At 45.9% G+C, this 13,713-nt stretch overlaps 1 protein-coding gene across 1 annotated transcript; it reads right to left on the minus strand.

The window, feature by feature from the left end:
* Positions 1–2,880: 2,880 nt before the first annotated feature.
* On the minus strand, positions 2,881–3,717 carry LOC142007658 (olfactory receptor 52D1-like). The gene has a single exon (XM_074984343.1). The coding sequence runs from the start codon at positions 3,715–3,717 to the stop codon at positions 2,881–2,883; it is 837 nt and encodes a 278-aa protein (XP_074840444.1).
* Positions 3,718–13,713: the final 9,996 nt, after the last annotated feature.

Below are 13,713 nucleotides of genomic sequence, written 5' to 3' on the forward strand. Positions count from 1 at the left end.
AAGGCCAGGGAGGTGCTCATGGGTCTCCCTGATCGAAATGGGCCTGCAGGGCCTCATGGACCCGTACCCTCTCACGGTGGGCTTGGCGGCTGGGTGCGGCGGTCGGCTGGGGGAAGCCCGTGCCAGTGTCGACCACCCACCCCTGGACAAAGGCCTCCCCCTTGCTCTCAACAATGTTGTGGAGCATGCAGCACGCACCCACAACCTGGGGAATGTTCTGGAGGTTGACATCCAGGAAGGCAAGGAGGCACCGCCAGCGGCCCTTCAGATGACTGAAGGTCCTCTCCACCACCTGGGGGGCTTGGTTCAGGCGGGCGTTGAATCACTCCTGGCTGGTATTGAGGTGGCTGGTGTATGGGAACATGAGCCAGGGCTGGAGGGGGTAGGTCGTGTCCACCACGAGGCAGAGAGGCACGGTGGTGTCCCCCAGAGGGATCTCCCTCTGGAGGATGTAGGTCCTCGCCTCCAGCCAGCGGCACAGGCCTGAGTCCCTAAAAACATGGGCATTGTGTGCGCAGCCGGGCCAGACCACTTACACATCCTGGAAGTGGCCCCGACTGTCCACCCTGGCCTGCAGGACCACAGAGTGGTATCCCCTGCAGTTTATGTATCTTCCTTCGCTGTGGTCCGGGGCATGGATGACTACCTGGAGAGTCTCCTCTTCCTTCTGCTGCTGCTGCTGCTGCTGGGGGTCCATATTTGCTGTGACTTGGTCTGCGAGAGTGTGGAGAGTACTCTGCGGACCTTGTGCTATGCAGGCCACGTGTGTCTGGGAGGGGCCCTTTAAAGGGACCAGAAGGGCTAGTCCAGCCTGTGACCCGGTCCACGGGCTTTTCTGGCCCCTTATTTTGATGAGGAGTTCTTGTGTGAGTGGACGTGCCGCGTTTCCTTCTGAGGCAGCTCCTTTCGATGTTCCCTGCTGCTACTTCGACATTGAACGTCGACGGCACCAGCCCTTCGACGTAGTGTGCTAGTGTAGACTTAGCCAAAGAGAATTACAGAATTGCCTCCTCCAGGGAAAGGTATAAAGATGGCCTGGCGGTTCCTTCACCTTTTGTCTTCTTTCTGCCTTGGACACACTTTGGGAAAGACAAAAACCTTCTCTGGAGACCCAATTCAGGATAAGATCACTTCTGACCTGAACATTTCATCTGATATGAAGGCGGATCTTTAAGATAAGATCTCAGAAATAACTAGATTTTAAGAGGAAGAGAATTAGCGTGCAGTGTTTTGTTAATTTGGTAACTCACTTTAATCTGCCTGTTTTTATTTAAAAAAACTTAAACCCTACTATTTTCTTATAAAAAACCCTCTTTTGTTGATAATCAAGTAGGGTTTTCATAGAATCTTAGGGCTGGAAGGGACCTCAGGAACTCATCTAGTCCAGCCCTCTGCTTCAAACCGGATCAACCCCAACTAAGTCATCCCACTGAGGACCTTGTCAAGCTGGGACTTAAAAACCTCTAGGGATGGAGAATTCACCACCTCTGTAGGCAACGCACTCCAGTGCTTCACCACCCGCCTGGTGAAGTATTTTTTTTCTAATATCCAACCTACTGTCTTCGTTGTTACTACATGGGGAGGGCTACCACTGTGCATATCTCTCTGTCAATGACAAAGGACACTCAACTAATGAGCGTTCTGTGAGAAAATATTTTCCCAAAGAAAAAATATCTGGAGGTTTGTTCTCTTCTGGGGGTCCCAGGTGCTGTGCCCTAGAACTGCCTCCACCCAGAGCTGTGGTTAAACTGTGTCTGTGCTGCTCTGCAGGGTGAAGTGACTCCAACTCTCTGTCTTGACTGTGGAAAATGAGCGGATGTGGCTCAGCAAGACACGGTTGTGGGGAGCCCCAGAGAGCAAGAGGAAGGATGTCAGTGGCATGATCAGTGCATTGGGGAACATACCAAAGGGTCTTCTGTAGCCACACCACCAAACTCTAGGTTGTTTTTTCTCACAGCTCTGAGCAAGGAGCATGTTGCAAGGGATGAATGCTGGTCTCCATCTGCTGAACAGTCAGGTCAGTGAGGTTACTGACTGGAGAACAGCTGCTGGTGTGACTGTAGCACCTCTCTAATCTCTGGCTGGTGGGCAGAAGGTATCTGATCAGAGAGTGGAATAGATTCCAGCAAAAGGCCAGTACCGGTCTTGGAACAGAACCACCAAGGGATCTACTCCCTGCCCAGCCCAGCTCCTGCATACAAGAGCACCAAATTCTCCCTGCCCCAGTACAGTTTCATCATAGTGACATGGTACACTTAATAGCTGTGAACCTGGTTGGACAAGTCCATCACATGGTTCTCCTCATCCAGCTGTGTGACAACTGTGAATTGGCCATGCCAGGACTCTTCAAGCTTGTTCTTCTGCATTGGGATAAGAACTATCACCTGGTCCCTTGTGGCATAGGCCTGTACCCATGCTGAGTGTTCATATCAGACCTTCTATCATACCATGTCCAGAGTCACCATCTGGAAAGACTCTTCTGTGATCGGCAGTGACCTCAAGGTTGCTTTCCCTTTTTCCTATCTTTCCCCACCCGTTTGCAGGAGTCACAGGACCAGCGGTACTTTTGGGCAGCTGAAAAGTCTCCATGCTAGGAAAAGTTCAATAGCGGCCTCCCATTGGTTGCTGTCTGGTTGCCTTACCTGGTCCACCTCAGGGACCTCTCCTGCTGGTGTACCTGCTGATACCTGAGGAACTTATCCGAGGGCTCAGGAACATGGGGGGTTGGGAGGTCAGCACCTACTTTTAATCAGGTGCCATATCCTATTGGAAGCAGTGGACAAGGGCAGGAGGGAAGGACTCAGAGTGGAGGAGAGGAGGGATTCAGGAAGGGACAGGCATGAGGTCATGGGGGAAGCAGCTGGAGAAAAGGAGGTACAGTCACTTTGTGCAGAGGTATTGGAACATTTTGTCACGAAGCTCTTTGGTTTTGACTCCATAAATGATAGGGTTGAGCATGGAGGGGACAAGGAGATAGACATTGGCCAAGATTACATGAACATGGGGAGCGAAGTCCTGAGAAAACTGTTGTGCCAGGTGGGTCAAAAGGCTGGGAGCACAATACAAAAGCATCACACAGAAGTGGGCTGTGCAGGTGTTGAGGGCTTTTTGATAGGCTCTCTTGGAGGAGATTCTAAGCACGGCCCTGACGATGAAACCATAGGACAGAGCAATGAGACTCTGATCTAACCCCATATTTAGAATCATTAGCACCATACTGTACACTCTACTAACGATTATGTCTCCACAAGACAGTTTTGATACAACTATGCTCTCACAGTATGATTGGGGGATAATGCGGTTGTCACAGAAAGGCAGCCTGTTCAGGATCAGGGGCATGGGCAGAATGAGTACAATAGCTCTAGTCAAACCTACAAGACCCAGCTTAATGAGTCGTGCCTTGGTGAGGATGGTGGTATATCTCAAAGGATTGCATATGGCAACATAGCGATCGAATGCCATTAGTACAAGGACAGCTGACTGCATAACCAACACAGCGTTAAGGAAAAATATCTGGGTAAAGCAGCCACTCATCGTAATTCCTTTCAATTTGAACCAAAATATACACAGTGCCTTTGGCACCACTATCGTAGAAGAGATCATGTCTGTGATTGCCAGTACACAGAGCAGCAGGTACATTGGTGTGTGCAGGGTCTGCTCTTGTTTTACAATAAACAAAACCATGAAGTTTCCCAACAAGATGACAATGTAGCCCATAGCAAAAGGGATGGAAATCCAGATGTGGGAAGCCTCCAGGCCAGGGATGCCCATTAGGAAAAATATTAACGGGTCAGAGTAGGTGAGGTTGAAATCTTCCATGAGGTCATCAGAGCAATAACAGCTATCAGAATTCTCAAGGCCCCCTGTGAAGGGAGAGAAGAACAATGAAAGTAGTTACTGTGATGGACCTCCACCCCTACCTGCATGGCAATGCAATGAGGTTTATAATTATAAATGTGCATAGCTCAGAGATGCTGAGGACGAAATACCTCACATAATCCATCAGTGTTAATGTTACACATTGTTGAATCTGTGTATTCTATTTTTGTGCATATGTCATTTTAATATGTGAAGCTAGAAATATAAGGATGTTCATAGTTTTAAATATGCTAATGATGGCCATCTTAGAACCCTACCATAATCAACTTAATGACTTGTATACAGCTTTGTTTTTTTAATTTAAAAAAACAAAAACAAAACCAGAAAAGTCATGATGGAGCACTTCAAAGACTAACAAAACAATTTGTTTATTAACTGATGAGCTTTTGAGGGGCAGACCCACTTCTTCAGATCTGGAAATAGTGAAGTAGCACAATGAATATAGAACAGAGAGCTAGAAAAGAACAACAAAAAGAAAATGAAAACTGACAAATCAGCCAGTGGCAGGGGGCAAAGGGTAGGGAAGAGGGTGAAGAAAATTACTTACTGCAAGTGTCTATTAAGGAAGGTGACTTGCCTGAGATCATGACAAATATCAAAAATAGGGGAACTCTCTGTGTAACACGTAAGGTAATTGCATTCCATCATCCGGCTCATTATCGATGATATTGAACAAAACTGGCACCAGGACCAGTCGCTCTGCTTGATACTAGCTGACAACTAGACATAAAGCCATTGCTTACTACCCAATGAGCCCAATGATCTAGCCAGCTTTCTACCCACATTATAGTCCATTCTTCCAAGCCACACTTCCTTAACTTTCTGGCAAGAATAATGTGAGGGGGCATTTCAAGACTGCATGAAAAAGTCAAAATATGTTATGTCCACTGACTTCCCCACATCCATAGAGCAGTTATCTCATCACACGAGGAAGTTAGGTTGGCCGGGCATGATTTCTCCTCCCAGGGTTTCACAATGGTTTGTTTGCAGACCTGTTCCACGATCTTTCCAGGCACTGAGGGTGGCTGACTGGTCTATAGCTCCCTATATCCTATCCTCCTTTCCTCTTTCTTTTTTAAGATGGGTACTATATTTGCCTTTCACAATTGACTGGGAAGTCCCACAATTGCCATGAATTTTGAAAGATAAGGGCCAGTGGCTCTGCATCAGCCAAAACTCTCACCAACCTCAGATGCATTAGACCTGGTGTCATGGACTTGTGCATGTCAAGGTATGGCATGCCTGTGACTTTTCTGATGACCACAGGGCCACTTATTTGAGAAATATAATGCCATAAGCAATGTCTCACCCCGCTCTGATACCCTCTGTTTACTCTGGGGCACCCTTTCTGCACAGGATATTGCAGAACTAGAGGGGTTCAGACAAGGCAACTAGAATCCTACTGGGCCTAGAGAAACCCTTATACTTGCAAAGAGTAAAAGGGCAGGGATTGTTATCATTCAAAGGAGGTAAATAAGAGTTAGTTTGAGGCCAAGAGCAGAGAAAGAATCATAGAGGGTCTGGACATTTATATGTATAGAGATACTACCCAGTTACAACAGTTTCAGATACATAAATAGTTTTGGAAAGCTTACATGCTCACATGGTAGACTTTACGGTGAAACCCTCATCACAGTCAACTCACATACTGTCATCTATGTATCGCTGGGTTTAGTGCAGCTTCTGAAGCACCTGGGACTGTCACTGTCAGAGTGAGGACACTGGACTAGATGGACCCTAGGCCTCATGCACAAAGCAATCCCTGTGTTGAAAAGGAACTAAATGTACCCCACGAGGGAGATGTTTTCATGCCGGGCTTTGACTTAGTGCTGAGCTAAACGGCAGTGAGGGACACAAGTGTCTTTGTATTTAGAGCTACTGGCCTGCACTTTTGTTACTTCTTCTCTCTTTTGGTGAGACACTTTTTGCCGGCAACCTACTTTATCAAAGAGCTAACTTAAAAGTGTTAAGCAGAAATATGCATGGGAGCCTCAGCTGTTACTTATCAGCTCTGTGCTCTTGGGGAGCACTATAACACCTGTCTGACTCATAAAAGACCGCTCACATGAGCCTCTCCTTGAATCAAAGCTACTCAGAAAAGATTTGCAGACAGCTCTGGAAAGACATTGGAAGAAACACTATAACCCTCCCCGCTCCGACACACACACACACCACCACCACTACCACACATACATACACACACACGTCCAGAAAATGGAGGCAGCCTTATTTGCATCAAATATGGGACTGGCGGGCATCTCGTATAGCATACAGAATGGAGAACAGAGATTCCAAGTCAAGAACTGTGCTGAACACTTGGAGCTAGAAAGCCCAGATGCACTGTAAGATACGGAATATCTGCTCCAGTTATTATATCCTCTTTGTTTGTTTGGCTCCATTGTTAGCCAGAGTTTTTGGCTTCTCCATTTTCTCTGCAGCGACGTTCCTTATATCGAAATAAAGCACTATCCAGTACCCAAAAATCCTGGACAGTGTTCAAACCAATTTGGTTACTGCCAAAATAACTGTACAGGTGAACCTCTGTTGTCCAGCATCCTCAGGACCTGACCCATTCAGGAGAAAATTTGCTGGGTCACGGAAGGTCAATATAGTTGTTTAGCTCATTACCAACACTTCCCCTGCTTACTGGGTTTGTAGAAGATATTTGGGATAACTTATAGCTAGATATTAGGACAGCACTCTGAGAGCCAGGACTAGTGGCTGTAAACAATCTTTATAGGACCATGGTGATCTTGGCCACACCCATGGTAAGTGGTAGTCCAGCTAACTGAAATCATGCCAGATTACAGATGCTGATGAATGAGAGAGGTCCAGGTTAGAGAGGTTCAACCTGTAATCTGAAAGTTGAGGTAGGGATGTGCTGTACTAAGGGAATATGAGGGTGGCAGCTTGGTTGTATCATTGGACGTATTAGGGGATCAGCCTGGGAGTACTGATTAACCTGGTCCTCTCACACGTGGTCTGCAGACAAGAGAAGTTTGTCTCCATATGACAACACGAGTGGCACAAGCAGTGCATTGATAGAATAACCAACCTGCTTCCTACCTGCCCCCCAAAATGAACCTACTAACTGAATGTACCCCCAAAGTATTGGGCAAAGCTGGGAACAATGCTGCATACTGTTCTTCCGCCGGTCTATTCCAGATGATGCCAAGTGAAATGAAAACAAAAATAATAAGCTGACCTGACAAAATCCCCACAACGAGGAACCCTCATATTTAATAATTAACAGATGTGGTGAGGAAATGGCCCCTCAGTGTCCTGGGTTTAACATCTGTATCCCAGAGGCTCACTGTTTCAGGCATTCACCAGCAAATCCCACACGACAGCTCTATTTACCGAGGCACTTGAATGCCCCAGAGTTGTCTGAGCTTATTGGAGCGTGAGCATACACAGCAGTTTGTGAGCTGGAATACGCACAGATTGAGATGGGGAAGGAGAGAATGGACAGGAGGTCAGAGCATGATGGGAAATTTAAGCAGCTGAATTGTACAGTTTCATGTGTATCCCTCAAAGTGCCACCAGGAACTAGGGTTCTACTGAGTCTTCTAATTCCCAAGCCTGAGCTCCTTCTGCCCTTGCACCCAGTCAGCTTCAGTTCCATGCGGGTTCTCTGTCCAGCCACTGCACAAAACAGCAATAGAAAGGCTTCAGCCATGCTAACCAGCTGTTTCCTACCCGAGAAGTCCAGTGCTATACCATCAGCCTCGGTTTCAAACTCCAAGCAGTGTGAATTTGTAACTTAGTTAACACCTCCCTCAGTGTGGAGAGGAGACTGCCCACATCTCAGAACTAAGCTGAGATTTGCCACCCAAAAACTTCTCTTCTACACTTCCGGGAAAGCAAAATTTCAATGCGCAGGTGGGGGAAACTGAGGTGAGCTGGGACAGGGGAAATAGATTGACAGTGTGCTCACCTGCTCTCGGATACTACCCCATAATGCACTCCCCCCACCCCCCACACACAAAATCTCTCTCACACAGAGAGAGACTGTCTCTCATGCCCACATACACACTGCCTCACACAGTCCTGAAGCAGACTGTCTCACACACACACACACACAGACTTTTTCTACACATGATAATAAATGGTCTGAAAAATGCTAATGAGGTGCAGATGTAAATTCCCGGCACCTCATTAGCATAGGGTCACATGGTTTGGAGTCTGCCCCAAAACAGCGTGTAGAGGCGTGGCCCCTGGGGTATCTCCTGGAAGGAAGTCCTCCTTCCCGAAGCCCTTTCTTCCTTAAAATTTTCAGGAAGGAGGGGCTTCCAGAAGCAGAATTTCCTTCCAGGAGATTCCCCAAGTGCCACACCTCTACATGCCATTTTGGGGTCCGTAAGAGCTTCTCTGGACTCCAAATCATGTGACCCTATGCTAATGAGGCACCAGGAATTTAGATCCTCACCTCATTAGCATTTTTCGGGCCGTTTATTAGCATGCCACTTTCAGAGAAACCAGCATGCGTAGAAACAACCGCAGACTTTAACATTCCCCGGCACACACTCTGTCACACAACCCCCCAACACAGTCACACGCATACAAACCCCCTCTCTCTATCTCTCCATCTGTCTTGCACACACATAGTCTCTCTCACGCACAGACCAGATCTTACAACCACAAGATCTCGATGTCTATCTCCCACCCACTTCTTCAGATCCGGAGACAGTGCTGTTCTGAAGAACTGGGTCTGCCCCACGAAAGGTTACCACATAATACATTATTTTTTTTAGTCTTCAAAGTGCTACAGGGCTGCTTTTTTGTATTGTTAGGATACAGACTAACAGAATTACCCCTCTGTGCACCCATTTTGGATTTGAAGTTGTGAGTACTGTTTATATACCTGTATTTTAAAGATTTGTTCTGGAGGTAATGCCCACAAAGCGGGTAACCAGCACATCTTGAAGGGACTGGTCAAATTAAGTGGCTCATCAAGGAACACATAACTCATAGTGGACAACCCAAGAGACACGCCTCCAGCCATATGTGGACAATATGAGAGACCCTGTGCCCTTCCCCCTCCACTTATACTTGGAATGGGCTTTCCTGAACACATTTCCTGAATACAGGACCAGTGCTGATGAGGGGCACAGAGTTTGTGGAGCCCTGAATGAGCCAGAGGTGATGGTGGGAGGGAAAGAAGCTGCAGGAAAATACAAGTTTAGCCAGGGCAACATTTTCACTCAGGCTAAGTCTGCCCCACCTTCAGCCCTGACACATATTGCTACCCCTCACCCAGGACAAACACTGGATACTTGACCCCATAGCAACAACTCACAGAAATAACTCCTCCAACAAGTTTGAATTCAGGGTCTGCTTACACCCAAGAAAAGAGGAAGATCAGCCTGAGCTGCTTGACTGGGGCTGAAGGGAACCCCACCGGCACTGCCTTACCAAATAGGCCAGAGCACTTCAATCTCCCAGGACACACAGTAGCAGATTTAAAAGTAGCTATCCTGCAGCAAAGAAATTTCAAGAACAGACTCCAAAGAGAAATTGCTGAGCTACAATTAATCTGCAAATTCAATACCCTCAGCTCAGGATTAAACAAAGACTGTGAATGGCCGGCTAAATACAAAAGCAGCTTCCCCTCTCTTGGAGTTCACACCTCCAGATCTACTGATGTAGACTGCCTGACTGAGCTAACCTCGTTATCCCCAGCCTTGCTCTGGCCTATTTATACCTGGCCTTGCAGATTTCCAGGACCAGCATCTGAAGAAGTGAGTTAACTCACGAAAGCTCATGCTCTAAACTTTTCTGTTAGTCTATAAGGTGCCACAGGACCCTTTGTTGCTGCTACAGATCCAGACTAACATGGCTACCCCTCTGATACTGAACATTAATTTAGAGACAGTCAACTTACCAAAATCCCACACAGCAGAGAGAGAAATTCTCCTCACAGTGACAGGAAGACAGCAACACTGGAAGCAGTGTGTGAATCTCACATGCCTGACACTCACCCTGCTGCATAGCAACTTTTATAGTCACTCTGTAATGTACTTGCAGAGTCTTCAGCTGGTCAAGTTTCTCAGGCAATTATCTCAGCCCCATGAGCATCAGGAAGAGCAGAAACTAGACCCTGGAGAACTTCAGCTTGAGAGCTTCCTCTGCAAGTGAAAAACGTCTCAGAGCAATCTAAGCCTTTCAGACTGTTTAGCCTGGCGACTGATGATGGCGTTATGTTCTGTGTGTAAAGTACAGCCATCCACACTATCTGGGAATGCTGCCACAATCGACTGACCCAAAAATAATTTTCAACTTTCCACCATAGCCCTTTATCTCTGCGCACCACCCATGCAGGTACAATGAGAAGCCCTTTGGCACCTTATAGACTAGCAGATTATTTGGATAATAAGCTTTCGTGGGCAAATACCCAAGTGACATGCATCTTACAAGGTGGGTTTTTTTTCCATGAAAGCTTATGCTCCAAAAATCTGTTAGTTTATCAGGTGCCAGAAGACTTCTCATTGTTTTTGTGGATACAGACTAACACGGCTAACCTCTCATACTTCTCACCCTTGCAGTTGGACCAACTGGCTCAACAGAAGTACAATGGAAAGGGACGTAGGGGTTATAGTGGATGAAAGGCTGGCTATGAGTAAACAGTGTGCCCTTGTAGCCAAGAAGGCTAACAGCATACTAGGGTGCATCAGGAGGAGCATTTCCAGCAGATCTAGAGAAGTAGTTATTCCCCTCTATTCGGCACTGGTGAGGCCACATCTGGATTACTGTGTCCAGTTTTGGGCCCCCCATATAAAAAGGATGCAAATTTGCTAGAGCAGGTTCAGCACAGGGCAGCAAAAATGATTAAGGGTCTGGAGCACAAGACCTATGAGGATATGCTGAGGGATCTGGGATTGTTTAGCTTACAGAAGAGAAGACTTAGAGGTGATTTAATAGCAGCCTTCTACTTCCTGAAGGGGAGCTCTAAAGAGGATGGTGAGAAACTGTTCTCAGTGGTGTCAGATGGCAGAACAAGAAGTAATTGTCTGAAGTTGAAAAGGGACAGGTATAGGTTAGATATTAGGAAAAACTACTTCACCAGGAGGGTGGTGAAGCATTGGAATGTGTTGTCTATAGAGGTGGTGGATTCTCCATCTCTTGAGGTTTTTAAGTCCCAGCTTGACAAGGTCCTGGCTGGAATGACTTAGTTGGGGTTGATACTGCTTTAAGCAAGGGGCTGGACTAGATGACCTTTCCAGCCCTATGATTCTGTGATTCTCTGTGATTCTGTAATACTCACTGCATTAGCCTTCGAAATCCACAGTCACTTTTCGAATGATAATTGACATGATCCTGTATTGATCCATCACATAGGGTGTGGGAAAGACCTCCAGCACCCAGAATGTTGGCCCCAAATACATTTGCCAGAATATCTTTGGCAGAGCTAAACTGGATATTTATTTACCAGCTCCCAACTGTTGTAATAGTTCATCTACTTCACAAGGGAACAGCCACAAAGTTTTCCTAATTTTCTTGCCCTGGGTTTGGTCCTGCTTTTAGAAGTTGGAGTGGACTTCATGTCCTCCTAAGAACTCTTCTAACCCTATGATGCTATGATTTCAGGACATTCTGTAAATCTTACTTGTTGCTCTTGGATTTTCAGGGGTACCATAGAAGATTAGGATTGGAAGAGACTTCAGGACACAGAGGTAAAGGAGTCAAATAGCTGCTTATCTGGATATTTTCTTTGTAATAGGGACCCTGTCCCATGCTTTCAGCACAGGTGCCTGGGTTACTCTTTCATCTCCAATGTGCTGTCTAGGAGGGGCACACATTGCCACACCTCCTTAACTATCACCTGTCTGGGCAATTTCCATGCTCTCTTGTGAGTGATTCTGCCTCTCCACAACCTGCTATCCCCTAACAGCACAGTAGATGGCGAAACACACCAAAATTCAAGTTTTCTGAGGATTTCCCAAGACATCAAGTACAAACAGTAGACAGCAGACAGTTTCCAGCTCCTCAAGTTCATGTCCCCCCCCGCACACTGGAGTATAAACTCCATGTTATACTTTCCTTCATTGCACAGGGAGCTGTGAAAAGGCAAGATCATTAAATGGTTTCTCCTTTCCTTAGTGTGGAAAAGATATGCTATAAGGCCATGTTAATCCAGCTGAGATCTTCCCCAGATAGTTCGCTCATTAGGTAAAGCATAATAAAATAAAATAAAATTAAATAAAATAAAAACAGATAAAGATGAATTTTAAGTGTAAGTAGACTACTGAGAGCTACTGCATGGAAATCCCAAGGACCAGCTGTTGAGGACTGCTCCTTGTCCTTCTCCCTTGGTTCTCGTCAGAAAATCAGAAATCCAAAATTCAGGCTCTGCAAAGTTTATTGGTGCTAGTTTCCATGAAGTCGGTGCAGCATAACTCTGATGCAGCAGAGCTTTGTTTCCCAGTATCCCTTCCAAGCTCTGATGCCACATGACCTTTACTGATATTTCCCTTCCCAACTAGGACTCCAGAGAGTCCTTACCTATATGTCACTTCTCAGCTCTGATGCCCCATGGCCATTACTCCATCCTCCTGCCCTGCTCTCTTGCTGGAGAGTCTTCTTTTCCATTGTGCCATCCTCTGTCCCTCCTTAGCAAGCACAGTTAGCTTATTTGTTCCATTCTACAAACAAAAGCATCAGGCCAGGCAGGCACAACACACCCTACAATATCTTTGCCTTTCTGCACACATTTGCATAAGGTATAAGGATATATAGATATATGTAAAATCAAATGGGTAAGCAAGATCAGAAGTTCTGAAGAGTCCTGACCCTTACATTGATAATAGCATCCCCATCATTCTGTTTTGGTTTTTGTTTGTTTTTTGTTTTGTATTGCTTTGTTTTGTTTTTTAATATTTTTTATTGTGAGAACCTCCTGCCCGGGTGTCATGAGGAAAGCATGGTGCATATTGTAGCACATGTCCTGAAAGGTCCAGCTATAAGATTGGATGTGTTGATGCTCCATTTACCCTACTGTCCCCTGTGTAGTATGATGACCTGCACCTTCCCTTGTATGGGCATACTTCAGGTATTCCAATTAGTGTTCCAGACTTCCCATAGCAAGAGACCCAAGAAGGTTATTATGGGGTTATATGTTATGCTTTGGTGTAGGACCTACATCTTTTCTGAGTTATAATTAGAAGTTATCCTTTGTGCATCTGCACCTTCCATAACCACAGTGGTACAGATTGCAGAGTTAGAATAATTAACAGTAGACCAACAACCTTAATGGTCTATTGTAAAAATGTGAGCCCTCACCATTGTAACATAGCCTAGCATTTCTCCCTTGAATGGCCCCAGAGAAATGGGGTATTTTCTAAACCAGTTCAAGCACTTGGTATGGGATGGGGTAGCATGCATGTGTTTGATTGTTCTCCTGAGAATTTCTTGCTGAACTTTCCCTTCTTTCAACTCATTTTGAAACATAGCTACAAGATCAGTGGCTTGAGGAAGAGGTGCTGTAGCTTTGTAAAAGTTTGTGTGCTTGGGTTGTAGCACTTTTGAAATAGTATCTGCCGTTTCCAGAATATTTCCCTTGGTTGTCTGGAAAGCATGGAAAGATTGGGTGACTGTTGTGTGAGGGCAGAAGCTGATTCATGACTGATGGAATTCAGGAATCGTAGGAAAGAGGGAACTCGGCAAGAAAGAGCAGTGCTTGGTGATGAAGTTATAAAATATTTTGTTTAAGGGACTTCACACACTGTGAACTTTCACAGCTTTGAGCTCGGACAAACTGGGAAAGAACATCCTTAGCCAATGAGGAGATAGCCTTTTCTCTTCTGTCACAAATTTAAGGCAAGTGGGCTGAGGTAC

The sequence above is a fragment of the Carettochelys insculpta genome, chromosome 1 (genome assembly GCF_033958435.1).
Source record: "Carettochelys insculpta isolate YL-2023 chromosome 1, ASM3395843v1, whole genome shotgun sequence".
NCBI classification, from domain to species: Eukaryota; Metazoa; Chordata; order Testudines; family Carettochelyidae; genus Carettochelys; species Carettochelys insculpta.